This window comes from Hemicordylus capensis, chromosome 5 (assembly GCF_027244095.1).
Source record: "Hemicordylus capensis ecotype Gifberg chromosome 5, rHemCap1.1.pri, whole genome shotgun sequence".
Classification (NCBI taxonomy): domain Eukaryota; kingdom Metazoa; phylum Chordata; class Lepidosauria; order Squamata; family Cordylidae; genus Hemicordylus; species Hemicordylus capensis.
The window spans coordinates 138,557,598-138,572,686 of record NC_069661.1 but is presented as its reverse complement, the minus strand read 5'-3'; the positions used below and the strand labels follow the sequence as shown (position 1 = coordinate 138,572,686).

The following is a 15,089-nucleotide window of genomic DNA, read 5'->3' as shown; positions in this document are numbered from 1 at the left end:
TTTTTTTTTTATGACAGTAGGCCCTTAAAATAAAGTATATCAACAATAACAAATACAAATTCTTTTTTTTTTTTTAAGATAGGGGGGCCGGGATGGAGAGGGGGAGAATGGTTGTGTCTTTGGCGTTAAAATTTATAGCGCTCTGCTTTTCCCCAACGGGTCCCTCTTCGAATCTTCTCCTAGATCTTTTTTGCATGTGTTTGGTGACAGCAGGAGGAAGGAAAGTGGGTTGTGCTTCGCTTGTTCTCCCATTGTCAGCCAGTCTAGAGAGAGTGTGGGGTTAAAAAGAAGGGGAAGGGGAGAGGAACTCTTCAGATTCCTGTGTCATCTCTCTCTCTCCCCCTCCATGTGTACAGGAAAACTCAGCCTTGCTGCGCCTCTCTGCCCCCCTTTTTTAATTCCTCCTGCCTGCAACTGAAGCCGGAGGGGAGCAAGAGAAGGGGATTGGCTTGTGGCACAAGGCGATCAGAGTATAGCTTAGATAAAAAAAAGAGGCTGGCTGGCGGAAAACGCTCACTCCTCCACAAGAGCTGCAGCTCTTGTCAATTTCTCTGGTCAATTTCTCTTTCCCACTCACTGGTTGTGCCTCTTTTCTGCCTGTGTCGTCTGGCTAGATACCCTCCAGCTTCTAACACTCTTGTCTGTGTGTATGTATGGAGAGGGAGAGCGCTAGAAGTTCATTGTTTTTCTCTTCCTGCTCCGGTGACTGTTCTTAGAAGCAGCAGCCGCGGAGATGTTACAAACCTAGCCATGAGGTTTTGCGATCGTCCTGGGTTTCTGAATGAAACTGACCAGGCTCACCTGTTACCTCTCAGTTTTTAGATCACTTTGAACTTCTTGGTGGATTCAACCCCCCTCTCTACACCCACAGGACAAGAAGGGAGCACCGGGGGGGAGCATCGTCGGTAACGCAAGGAGACTGTACAGTGTTCTTCTGCATCATGGGCTGGATCCGTCGGATTGCTTTTCTTTTCTTGGGAGTATTATTACTAGCAGAAAGAGCATGTTGCCAACATGTCAAGAACAACGTGCCGCGGCTAAAATTATCCTACAAAGGTAAGCCTGTTCTTTCTCTATTATTCCCTCTTCCTGGCTGATTTCCTAGGTATGTCTCCATTATTCCTTCGTAACCGTCAATTTTCATAGGGATTTGTCATTGTTCAGCCTGACTGAATCACTCCAGTCAAACCCACTCTTTTCTTGAGATGTTGCACTGCACAGTTTCAATGCAGACAAAGGAGGAGTTCGCATTAGCAGCACCCAAGTGCTTCTGGAAGTCTAGTCGTGGTTCACTAATAACGTTTATTCAATCACCTCTGATTCTGTCAGACCTCAAACGTCAAGCGCAACAATCCATGAGCCTCCTCTCTGTGTATCTTACTATTCTATTTACACTTGAAATGCTTCCCTACTCTACTTCTTTTGGGTTGTCTCTATCGCGTTTCATTCGTTTGAAGTCATGAAAGAGTTAATCTTAATCATGAATATTCAAACGGCACAAGTCTGACAGTCAGATGCCTAACATAAGCAATGGATGCGGGCTTGCCAAGAAAACGAGGAAGTGTAAAAGAAGAGATGAGCTCCAGGAAAAGACGATTGGAGGTGCGGTGGCGGGGCGGGGGGTGGGGGCGATGGATTATTCTGCCTATGTGCGTTTGATTCTTCAGCTTCTTCTGTTTTATGTGCATATTGTCTGAATGAGTCTCACTCACATTTAAAGAAAACTGAGCATTAGTGCGGAGAGAAAACTAGCAGGTTACATTTAACTGTTTGGACCCTACACAACAGCACTCTCTGTGCCTGGCAGTTAACTTGGGAATAATGTTGCTGCGAGTACAAGTTCTTACTATTGGACACACCCACTTTTTTCTCCTTTCAGGGCTTCAAAAACACAAATTTAGTGTGCAACATGGGCCTGTGGAACATGGAATAGCAGAATTGTTTATAAGGAGTGAATTTTGTAAAATCAATATTTTATTATTTTGGAACAGGAGATGTCTTCAATTTAAGATATAACAAAATAATATACCCCCTCCCCCCACATACAAAATGTAAAAAAGGATGAAATGTGATTACAGAAGTCACTTGTTTGCATGGTGCATCATGTCTGTGCAGCTTATACAGTGGGGTGGGGGGACGTTTTTTCTGCTTTCCAAGATGGAAAGAATTCATACTTTTCTGGCACAACTTTTTAAAAGCATGATTTGCTAAGGCTTTGATACTAATTAAATTGCAATGTTCAAGCTGCTTCCATTGAAGCTGATGAGGCTACACTTAAGTAAAGGATGGGAGGACCATATGAACTGCCTGTAAGATCACATGCTAAAAGATGCCAGGCAGACATCATTTACACTCCTTGGCTCAGCAAATCAAACACCCATAAAACCATGCGTGTGTTCCGGCTTAACTGTGGCTTAACTTAAATGTACATATTCTAAAACAAGCACCCATTTGTCTGTGTGTGAAAGCAACACTTTGTAATTCTTGGAATATGCTAATTAATTTTCTATGAGGTGACACTGCTAGATATGTAACAAAAATGCAAGAAAGTTACCTTTTGCTTTCTTAGAACGAGATGTCACTATACAATCTGGTTCATAAGCTTCCCTGGATGGATGTTTAACTTCTTATTATCTAATTAACTTTAATGTTCCTTTTGGAATCTAATTATATGTACAGTGTGGGAATTAAGTTGCTGATTTTAAATTATCTGTTAACAAGAACAGTGGCTAATTGGAAGTAATATGCTGTTTTTACTCCTTTTAAGTTTTGTGTGAGGGTCCTAGTTCTGTCACCTTTCAGTGCAAGAAGTGGTAATGCTTCATCTATCTAGATGTGTCTGGCTGCAGAATAAGGGATTAAGTCTTTATTGTTGTATTATTTTGTTACATGTGCACTTCTTTTGATTACCATATACCATGTCTATATCAACATGGATGCTTACTACCTTGAAGTAAGTCCATCTGGGTTCAATTGGTCTTACTTCGAAATAAATGTACCTATGATTAAGCCCTACTGATTTTGCTACTATTTATGTATTGCTTTCCTACAATTTTTCCAGGAGTTAAAGTGCATTGTTTTATTTTATATTACCTTCCCAACAACAAACTTGTGAGACTGAGAAGTAGTGACTTGCATTGAGCTTCATGCAAGAATGTTGGACTCAGTGTGGTCCAAGCCTAACAATGTATCCAGTGCACTGTGCTGGCTCTGAATTTTCCTATTAAAACTGAACAGTAGTGGCAGCAGCAAAATAATGTTAATATCCACAGCTCAATTCACTGGAAACCCAAGTTTTGTCCCAACAAAGTATTTAAGCAAATGCTTAAATGTGAGCATATGAGTAGTAATTAATATATGTGAAGTGCTTTGAGCACATTTAACGTGTTATGTAATTGCTAAGCATTGTTATTCTTGAGCTACTTAAATTCTGCAATGTGGCTTTTGCTTAGCTGAGTTTTCTGAGGAGCATGCTGATAATCTGAGGAGTTAGGGATATGTTCTAGCAGTGCCAAATATCTAGTTACCAGGGGACATAGAAGAATAAAGAACATGAGCTAATAACGCTTTGGATAATTAATTGTCCTTCTAATGCTTCATGCTGTGAATATTTCCTCAGTGAAATGAGCACAGCGGTTGCTTTTAAGTACTCTCTGTATATTAACAGAGAGATGTTGCAGATTAATATGAGGCAAACACCATGGTGGAGTTTGCATGATGACACCACAAGGCATTTTCATACCATTGAGACCACCTCTGCATTTTTTAATGTGCTATTTGCAGTGTGGAAATGTTACTCTTTAGCTACCTGTTAGGTTTCTTTTAGGGATAGGATGCCTGGTAATATAATCAAATAAACTGAAATGAACAAGAAGGAGCATGCAGTGGTGGGGGAAGGGGCTGGAATGTGCCAAGTCATTTTTCTTTTCTTTTACTGAGTGTCATTGGCTCCCCCTCCCCGCTTTTTTTTTTTAAACCATGTGTGTCATTGGGTTATGTGTTTGGGTTTTTCCCCAGAGCCTTGTAAATTGTCAAAAGAATAAGGTTTTTTAAAAAGCATCTTGTTTTTCTGAACTAATTAGATGTCAAACATAGTTAAAAAAAGGAAAGAGGGCTGCCTTAAATTTTTTTAGAGTGATTAATTATGGGTTAAATCCCTGTCAACCTTCATTTCCTATAGTCACTTATTTTCAAAGTTCCTCCATTAGCTCTGTCATTTCTCAGATTGCTAGACAGAAGTTACAGTGACCTCTCTTTTCTTGAGTTCCTGTAACTTCCTGTCACTCAGCTTTGTACCAGATTAGAACCATCCTATCTTTTTAGATGAAGTGATCTAAAGCTCTATATAGATGATAGAAGTCATGGGCTGTTTGTTGGAAAGACCAAGAACTTAGGCATGATGACCAGGATCCTAAGAACTCAGACAGCTGACTTTCCCCCTAGATGGCAAACTGCCTTTGAAACTTAGGGGAGCTCCAAAAACAGCTTTTGATTTGGCATGTGGGGGCTCAGCTGTTCCTAGAAGTTTCAGTGACTGCAAGTAGATTCTTGGGTGAGTCTAAGACAGCTAGAGCTTTGGATCCGAGCTGGTAAGTCCAGTCTGTAAATAAAATCTTATCCAATATCCCTTTCATATTCTAATCAATAGTAGCAGTATCATTCATCACTCTTTATTACATTCACTGACTAGAAATAGTTTTTATACTATTATATACAAAAGCTCCTCAGCCTTTTTGCTAAGATCAAATGTAGTAACAGTAAAATTTTAGGTTGCAATGCTGTTCAGTTCTTTTCAATGAATGGTGCAATGGCCCAGTTCATATTTTCTTCAATTGGGAACACTTTGTTGCATAGTGTTCACTGAATTCAGTAGGCTGTATATCTGGACCTAAGTATAGAGAAAGTAGCACAGAATGATGGCAGGCTAAATTGATGTCTGTGCACACGCAGACCGTTTTTAAACAAGATGATCCTAAGCACATTGGCCATAATCTCATAGCAGGCTTGCAAAGACTGGTGTTTGCAAAGGGCCTATGGGGGAAGGACATCAGGCAGCACCCCACCACCCATGGATTGTTCCAGCAAAAGCCTCTGATCTGATGCAAGCAATGCAAACTCCCTCTCATCTTGCTTTCTACAATCAATGTGCACATTCTTCTTCACATATGTAATTTTATTTCATTAGTTATGGGTATACATTATTCCAACACATTATACAAGATTTTTAGTTAGTTTACCCATGTGTGAATACATCACATTATTTCTTATAAACGTAACATGTCTCAGCCCAGAATGTTTGATCTGACTTCACTAAAAAATATGGTGTCTGAAGAGAGGTAATAGGAATATTTTTTTCTGTGGCATTTCAACTATGATGTTCATCAAGTGAAGAGCATACATGTATGAACTTAGTTGCCCTTTGATGATACTCAACCAATTGCATGAACTACCTCAGATGAAAAGTATGGTCCTTGCACTGATGTGTAAATTCTTTCTGTAGGGATTTATCTGTGATTGTCTTTCAAGCATGAAAGTTGTGACTTGATATGATACAGTCAACATGATGAATATCTGTGTGTGAACTAGGAGTGAGGGTGTTTAGCTGCATTCAAAATAGGAAAGAGAGAAGTAATTGTCAAAAGCCACTCAAGATTATTAAGACTAAATGAAATGAAGATAACTCTGAAGGAATGAAGAAATACAATAATCTTAACTTTCATCCCAGCATTTCTGCATCCAATACTATGTACAGTTAACACATCTCCATCTCACAAACATTGACTGAGGAGTGTTCTCTCTCTCTTTCTCTGACTCTAGTCCTTTTCTATCTCTGAGTTCTCACTCTCCATGCTTTCCAATGGGAGAGGGGTTCTTTGCATTTTCTAGGAAAGTAACACATTTTTCCAGGGTTTGGGATTTTGGGGGGAGTCTGGGCAAAGTCTGGAACCTACCTGCGAAAATGGCATGTTTCTATCTTTTGTGGTTTGGTGTGGGAGTTTCATGTCAGTCAGTCAGGCCCAAGCAGCTTTATATCATAGATTGCCAAATTACCAGAATTAGCATATCATTCACAGTAGGTTGGTGCAGATGCAATTCTGGCTAGCTTCTTCATAACTCAATTAAGAGATAGGAGCCAGCTGCAGAGCATATGTTCCTTCCCCTTCCATTTCAGAAGCAAATTCTCCTTAATAGGGATGTGCACAAACTGGTTTGGAGGCCCTGTTACAGACCTCCAAACTGGTTCAAAAGACTGGCGGTTCAGCCAGTTCAATGGTGGGGGGTAACTTTAAGGAGCAGGGAGGGTGCTCTTCCCCCCCATTCCACCCCCCCCAGTCATTTGTTTAAAAACGGTCCAGCAGGGTGGCAGCATACCTCCTTGCCGCCCCAGTGCTCACACGTACAAATGCACTTTGCATGACCGGCACTTCCAGCCCAACGCACACCAGGGCAGCAAGGAGGTACACTGCCGCCTCACTGGAACATTTTTAAACACAGCACTGGCGAGGAAAATGTGGTCGGGGGGTAAGAGCACCCTCCCTGCTCCTTAAAAGTAACCCCCCCCCTGCCGTTGAAACAGCCGCTGGCAGTTCCGTGCACATCCCTACTCCTTAACTGCTGTTACAGAAAGATCAGCATGAATGCCACTGCAGCTTACCTGGGCTCATGACTAAGCACAATCTGAAGTTAGTCAGTGAGGGTTTAGCCACAGCCAGCCCTCAGTCTAACCATCTACTGCCATCAAAATAAGAGCTTTAACTAGTGTGACTGGTTTCACTCCTAGTCACTGAACTCTCAAAGACAATATAAAGACTCAGTAGTGTGGTAAATAAAATGGGCATGTAGGCATGAGGAGGGACTAAAATAACAAACAGAGATACCAGTAAAATAGTACACTATTATAAGAGATTGCAAAAATTCAAAAAACAGGAACAAAAGTTGAAAAGTTCAGGTGGCAAGAGTACAAAATTCAAAATATAAAACAAACAAGCTTGCTAGCCTTCTCTCCAAGGCCTAGCAGTAGGACCAGTTTCCTCACTGCTTTCTTCCCTAGCAGTTTTAGCCCAACCCTAACCTGCTGGTGTTCCAGCCTTCCAGCTCACACAACACTCAGCAGTGCACTCTTACACAAAAAACTTTTCCCCCATAGCCCTCTACCTCTTGGCTGTTCAACCCTCCCTTTTATCCATTTCCAAAGGGATACTTTAACCAATCAGGGTTAATTTGTAGTTACTTCCCACAGGCAGCCAGAACCTTCTGTTCTGTCTTGTCTCCAGGAAGAGGCCTAGAGACAACCATTCACAACATATTGTAACTTTCCCTCCAAAACTCTCCAGTAAACAACTTTTTCCTCAGACTTGGCTGTTAGAGGTTGCTACCTTTTAACCCCTGCAAAGCCTGGAGAGGACACAGAACAAATTAAAGAAAACAAACCACAAAACATAATGGGAAGGAGACTTTCCTTCATACAGTCTAATGTTAATTTCAAAACCTGATTAAACAAGAATTCTGGTTAGTCTTATCCACAGGTAGGAGGTGATAATTCATCCTTGGGAGGGCAAGGGGAGGAGGACTCATGCTCCTGAAGCCCATTGCTGATCTCTTAATCACAGTTAAGAGGGGAGGCAGAGACCTTCTTTGCAGCCACAGCCACTTCATAAGGTTACAGTTTGTAAACAAAGCTATCAAGTGGGTCAGGCCAATCGCATGTCTCTTCACCACCCCCCTTTAGTGGGATGCTTTGGGTGGGAAAAATGTATGTGTTTAGCCCTGCCCACATGGATGCATAATTCTCATGCTGCCCCAGATGCATGGGAGCTTACAATAGTGAAGCAGCTCCCACGTTTCATTGACTGCATGATGAGAAATATGCACATGGCTCAGGATCCACTTCTGAAAGAAATCTTCCTCTTATTTTTCCTTTTCTGTTTCATTTTTATAGCTCAAACAAACACTAGTTCCAAAGAATCCAATAAGACCACTTAGATGTCTTAACTTGTTTTTCCACTCAAAACACCTCTGATTGTATCAACCTGCATTTACTAAACCATAAGTTTCCTGCATCCATCTCTATCATCCCATTTGTTTATTGTATCAATGTTCCTAAGGATGTTTAGGAATAGTAAATATGTGGGTATTTTTTTTTGTTATTGTTGCACAATTGAATGCACATTCCTTCAGGATAATTAAATAGAAAATGATTGCATACAGATTGGTTTCTTCTTCCATTCAAGCTTTATTAAAATAAAGATCTTTGGTTCAATATTCCCACAAATGATTAAAAGATAAGAAGCAGCTGCAGAGAGTAGCTTGAATTAAATGAAACACAGAATAGTTTAAAATTAGCATATATATATATATATATATATATATATATATATATATATATATATATATACACACACCAGTGCAACTCTCTAAGAGCCATTTCACAGGTTACATTTGCCTAAAACATAATAATCTTACCCAGATTGCGAACCCACAGGTGGCTAGCACATGGGAGTTATTAGCTATATGACTTATTCCAAAGGCCAGCAGTACATTGTAAATAGCCTTGGTTACCATTCCATCCCACCCCTCCCATGGAGACACCTGCTCGCAAATCAGCATATAATTCCAGCAAGGATTCCAGCCTGCTACCACTGCACACTCCTGCAGCAATTGCATAGCACAGTTTGCTAAATGAACTCTTAGCTCCTAGCTCTGCTTTTCATATTACTTAGCTCCTAGCTCTGCTTTTCATATTACACACAATTTCCTTTAAAAATGAGGTTCTAAGCACACTTTCCACAACATCGTGTCCATATATACGATTCTCATCTCTTTAGTGAGATGGATGGGAAAGATCTACAAGTACTTTTCTTTTATTGTAATCATGAACAGAGACGTGATTGTGATGGAGTAGCTCTGGCTATGATCCTGAAGCACATGACCAAAAAAGAAGCCTGACCACTGAGTGTTCCCAGGCTGGAGCAGCTTGTGGAGTGGCCCTTTAGTCTCATTCTGGCAACCTCCTGCCCTCAGAGCCTTATGCCCTAGAAACTATATATACATCTGCATGCCCAGATACATAACTCTTTTGGACTCTCTTGTTCTTAAGGCCAAACTAGGTGAGATATTAAATGCATCTTGCCAGGGGCTTGTTTTTACCATAACACAGAAGTTGTGTGGTGGGCCCCAATTTGGATTAGAGCCATTGGCACAGAAGTAGAGCTATTTAACTCTTTACTCCCATGCCATTTCCCTGCCAACCCCCTCCCCAACAGCTATTTAACCCTGACATTTAATGTAGGATAAGGATGAAATAGCTATTTTGGGGAGAGGAATGAGGAGCGAAATGGTGCAGAAGAAAATGTTGAATACCCCGTACCACTATGCTGTGATTCCAGTCCAGATTGAGGCTACTTTAGAGCAAAAACAAGCCACAGCTATGAAGCTATACTCAAAACCGCATCTAATTTAGCCCTTGATAGTTTAATTGTTTTTAAAGATGTTTTTAAAATTGGTGTTTATATTTGTATTTCTGTTTTAATTGTTTTTAATGATTTTTGTCTTTTAATTGTAAAAATTAAATTCCTGAGCCTGTTCGGAAGGGCGGTATAAACATCGAATAAATAAATAATAAATAAATTAAATAAATTATAAAACAAAAAAGCATTTCCATTTAAGTAGAATCATCCAGAGCAGTATACTTTTAAAATAATCTAACAGTATTTGTAATTTTTTTAAAAAAAGCATTCTAATTAAGATAATTTGGTTGAGAACACCTTCCACATTTACTATGTGTTTTTTGTTTTTGTTTCATAAATCTGTCCCTGAATATAACCATTTCCTCACTTGAAGAATGGAGACGATCTGAAAAACTTAAACCATGAGCAGAAAAGATAGGGTGTGAAAGCAAGGGGAATGTAAGAGCATATACAACTATGTGTAGTATTTCCCAGCTATCTTCAACCTCTGTGTGTATCTAGAGAACAGCATCTTAGTTTTTTCTCCTGTGCCATGGAAAAATGTGTCTTAAAAAAAAAGCCATGCAGTTGGCATTAAACAAACTATTATAGCAGCCTTCGTAATTAGTATCAATGAATCCTAACAGGTATCCTTGTTCACATATGGGAAAAATTGTGGATCTTCCCCCCACCCTGTGCCACTACTGCCACCACCTCCCTCCCTCTCTCTCTCCAAACATGTTTAGATACATGACATAAGCCACATTTTAAAACAAGCAACATACTTGTGGGAATACTGGAATGTGAGCCAGCTCTTAAGGGCAATCAGTTTTTACTTTTGTGTATGTGTGACATTACATCAAAGAAGGAAACCACTAACCAACACTTATAAAGATTCTTTTTAAAGCTTTGTTTCTTTTTCAAAATTTCTTTAGTGCACTACAATGCTCCTCAGATTCCTGTGCAGTGGATGTGCAGTGGATAGTTGCCTTAACAAGCAGATGCTAATCTTTGCAGTTGCTAAAAATCTTCCTGCTTGTACTTTTCTGGACTGCAAACTTCTTTGATTCCCTTCATGGCTTCTCTTCTCAGTTTCTGTTTGCTTTGTCTTCTTCTTCTTCTTCTTCTTCTTCTTCTTCTTCTTCTTCTTCTTCTTCTTCTTCTTCTTCTTCTTCTTCAACAGTGTAGTGAACACAGTCATGCAAAATTAACTCTGGTATTAAATCAGAGATAGCCAACTTCTATATTGTTATGAGTCCGTCTATTCCCCATGGCAGTGATCCAGGGACTAGAAAGTATCTTTTGCCACACAATCTGATGCCCTTGTAGATGATTGTGCTTCATACTAAAGTCTGTATCACAATGGAGTACAACCATACCAAGCCTACAGAGATGTAACATTTGTCGGGAAAATCGTATACATCTGACAACTTTTGGAAACCATTTTATCTTCCTTATGAGACCAACTATGGACAAAATGTTGAGCATTGGCCAAGTGAAAAGATTCTGTTGCCATGATCTACTCACAGAGAGTGAAGTCTCAGAATCTATTTGATCCTATTCAAACTCAAAATATGTCAGATGTACTAACTACAGCTCAATGGATTTTGAGACTAAAGTCCAACTAAACCTTCAAGTTCCATCATTTCCTAAAGCTCAACATAGAAGTAATTACCACTGGGGAACAGGAATTGAGGCAATTCCAGACGTGATAAACACTGCTGCTGTCAAATATTTAAGATGGTTTAACTGAATCCTGGATTCTCATTTGACTGTTGGAAGTGTGACAAGTGTGAATCTAGAAGACCTAAACTTTGCCATGGCCTGACTTGGCCATTTGCTAATTTTTGCTAAATTTGCTAAAGAGGCAAAAGTTATACTGAAAGAAAAATGAATTTCTTTTTCAATGAAAGAATTCCAGTGAAGAACACATTGAGGTGATTCTCACGATTGGCCAAAATCGGGCTAATGGGGCTCAGCCCGATTTTGGCCGAGCATGAGAACCACCGGACTCACAGGTGAGCCCGGTTTCTCCGAAGCAGGTGACCTGCTTTTGTAGCCCTCCCCTTAAATGGGATTAGTAGAGCAAGTGCTCCACTAACCCCGTTTTTGTGATTGTATATTGCTGTGGCACAGCTCCTCGCTGCAGCAAAACACAAGGAGACCCGCACGGGGAAGCTGAAACAACCCTCCTGGCCCTAGGGGTTTTTCCAGGATGCCCCACACACTCGCGCGGGCCATCCTGGACCTTCCAGGGGCAGCGCAGCCCCTGATCATCTCAGCCTCTGCCGGCTCCTTGCTGAAGCCGGCAGTCATGTGAGCAGCCGATCCAGCCACCCAGGGCAGACTGAATGATCATCTGCGGGGAGAGCGGGCTAAGCGAGATTACAAAAATTATCACAGCTGAAGCTGCACAAAGAACATTATTTCTTCCACATACTTTCAAACTGTTGTTCTGGTCTTCATTCGCCTCTTGGACAAAAATGTTTCTTCATGTATAGCTAGTTGAAATTCATCAAAATAGTTTTTGCAATAATGTTTTTTACTATTAATACTAAACATTACTGGCTGCTCATTGATTACTTATTCAATAGGAAAAAGTGACAGAAATTTCGTTTGTTTCATTGCTTGCTAAAAGTTCCACTTGCTTTTAAACTTGATGATCTATTCTAAATAGGGCCCTATCCCACTGGGTATGAGGAAAATCTGCAATATCTTTCTTTTCAGAAAGATGTTGATTCCCTCTCCAGCCCCACTTCCAGTTGCTGACATACAAACTAAACCAGTGCTGTGGGAGAAACATAGGTGCTTCTGAAGAGCAACTAATTCAGCTCTATCACTCATACAGCAGGGCAGAGATCCCCTGGAATCCCATGGAAGGGATATATTTTTCAGTGCTACAGAGTGTTCCTCTTAGGGATGTGTCTGAAGCACAAATTGAAGTTTGAGAACTTTTAGAGAAATTAGGAAGGGAACTTTAAGGAAAAGGAGAGCAGGTGCTTACCTGCTCTCTGCTGCCCATTCTTGCTTCCATTCCAGCACACACCCCAAACAGCCCTGCGCACCATCAGCATGCACATAGTGCCTACACATGCATGGACACTATATATGTGCCGATGGCACATGGGGCTTTTTGGGGGGTGTGCCACCCCAGCAGGAAACTGGAAGTTGCAACAGAGAGCAGGTAACCACCTGCTCTCCTTTTTCTTAGAGTTCCCTTCCTAATTTCCCTAAAAGTGCACAAACTGCACTTTGAACCGCACTTTAGGCACATCTCTACTTCCAGGGGAAAGTGAGATAATTGAAATTTGCTCTCCTCCTTGTGCAAACACCAGCTAGTTTGAAACTCTTCAGAAGCATTAGTGCTGCATCAGTGCTTCTCCCATAGCACTGATGCTTCAAGTCTGGACAGCATCTTGAAGAAAGAAGCTAGGTTCAAAATCAAGTCCATTGCATACTTAGGTAGAGCTATATTGCCATGAAAGTTAGTGCCTTAAGAATGTTCATGCTGTATTCATTTTTCATAGATCCATCTTTATTTCACCAGCCAGATTCCATAATGCCCACTGGATGTGTCTGGAGAGTTTTTCCTAATTGTTTCAGCCCTTTAAGGCAACAGTTCTATAACCACTTATGAAATCTGGGAACATTTTGTGTTGGCAGCATTTTTTTCACCATCGATAATGTTCTTTGATTTTTTAATGCTTTCTAGCATTCCCCCAAAATTCAGGTCCATACTGGACTGGTGCCTTTTGCTGGTATGAAAAACATCAATCTAGTGATTTTTGAGTAATTCTAAATCACCATAATAATAGGAAAAATAACTAAGGGAAAGTTAGCTAAGACCATAACTGAGTCTGCCCACTGAGAATTCTGAAGCCAAAGTTTGGAGGGGCAAGTCATGGCAATTTTTAGTGAGTGACTTTCTAGTTCTAAACATAGGTGTCTAATAAGGACAGCACTCTGGCACTTGTATAGTTAAAAAGCCATTCCTCCCCACTTTCCTTTCATGGGTATTTGTTTTCTCCCTCTGGTCTCTTGTTCTCAAAGGGAAGCAAAGCCCTTCAGTTTAAGATGAGAGTTAAGATGCTTTAGATTTACACTCATGCTCTAAAAGGAATGGAAATTGCAATTTAAGGTGCCCATCTTAACTTTCGTGCCATATAAGCTGTAAAGACTTTGTTCAGTCTGGTATACAATTATGGCTTTAGAAATGAGACTCCATACACCCACACTTTGCCTTGATCTGAGATGCATAAGACAGAAATTCATCAGGGGCATCTCTAGAAAGTGATTAGAGAAGCTGCACCTATTTAATGTTTGCTGGTATGCATCCCTCCCCAGCCCAATGTCCAACTGAAAGACCAAGACAAAGTGTGGGTGCATGGAGCCTCATTTCTAAAGCCATAATCACATACCAGACTGTACAAAGTCTCATTTTATGATAATACCATCTTATGTGTGGTATTAGATGTATCTTAGCCCTCATCTTAAAACTGAAGGTTTTTGGATTACTGAAAAACTCTTTTGATCCCATAAGACTTAAGGACTAGGTAGACTCCAAATTGGGTTATTTTCCAAGTAGGGATGTGCACAAAATGGATTTTGCATTTTGTTTCAAGCTCAATTCAAAACGCAAAATGCTCAAAACTTTTTGATGAAACAGCAGCCAAGCCAACTTTTTGATTAAACAAACTTGAAGCATGTCGAGTGTTTCGAGTGCCATTTTGGAGAGCTGTTTTTCCAGGAAGAGTTGGTCTACCAATTGGGGTTGGCAGGCCAACCAGGCCTCTGCCAACTAGGCCTCTGGTAGACCAGCTCTCCCCAGAAAAACAGCCATCCAAAATAGCATTCAAAACACTTAAAACATTTCAACTCGAAATGGTGTCACTTTGTTTCAAGCTTGAAATAGGCCCTTTATTCAAGCTCAGAACACTCAAAATGGCCCATTTTGCACTCGAAACATTTTGCACACCTCTACTTTCAAGATTTAAAAACATATTTTAGTGAGACCCGCTTTGTCCGGGTTTGTGGGGAGAGCGGGCTAAGCCCACTCTCCCCACAGACGATCGGGTAGACCTGCCTGGGTGGCCAGATCGGCAGCCCACACAACCAGGCAGCCGATTCAGTTGATGAAGCCGGTAGGGGCTGGGGAGTTTGGGGGCCACACGGCCACTGGAAGCTCCAGTATGCCCTGCGTGAGTGCGCAGGGTATACTGGAGAGACCACCGAGCCAGGAGGCTGCTTTTAAGCCTCCCACCGGGAGTCTACTCATGAGTAGCCATGGCGCGGAGCCGCGCCGTGGCTACTCACAATTCCAAAAACTGGGTTTGTAGAGCACTCGCTCCTCAAACCCAGTCTAAGGGGCGGGCTACTTGAGTGGCTTATCTGCTCAGGAACCACCGGGCTCGCAGTTCAGCCCGGTGGTTCCCACAGTGGGACGAAATCGGGCTAGCGAAGGCTAGCCCGATTTCGTCCCATCGTGTGAATAGCCTCTAAGTATTCTGAATGGTAAAGCTTTGGGAGGAGCTATTTCCTTGCTATTGTAGATCATCTTCAGGAATTAGAGTCACCTTAGAGCTTAGGAATGCATGGCCATTCTTCTACTCTCCTTGTGGTCTATTTGAGCATTCGTTTCTTAAT

General features: G+C 41.1%; 1 protein-coding gene across 2 annotated transcripts in view; it reads left to right on the top strand.

Moving 5' to 3' along the window:
• Positions 1 to 395: 395 nt before the first annotated feature.
• The window catches only part of SEMA3A (semaphorin 3A), a 332,084-nt gene continuing 317,390 nt past the window's right edge, over positions 396 to 15,089 (top strand). The window contains exon 1 of one of the 2 annotated variants that reach the window (XM_053257035.1): positions 396 to 1,056. In XM_053257035.1, coding sequence (XP_053113010.1) covers positions 942 to 1,056 — 115 coding nt within the window. In that variant the 5' untranslated portion in view covers positions 396 to 941. Of the gene's footprint in view, positions 1,057 to 1,522; positions 1,603 to 15,089 lie in introns of those variants that run through there. The other variant, XM_053257036.1, reaches the window with a different exon arrangement.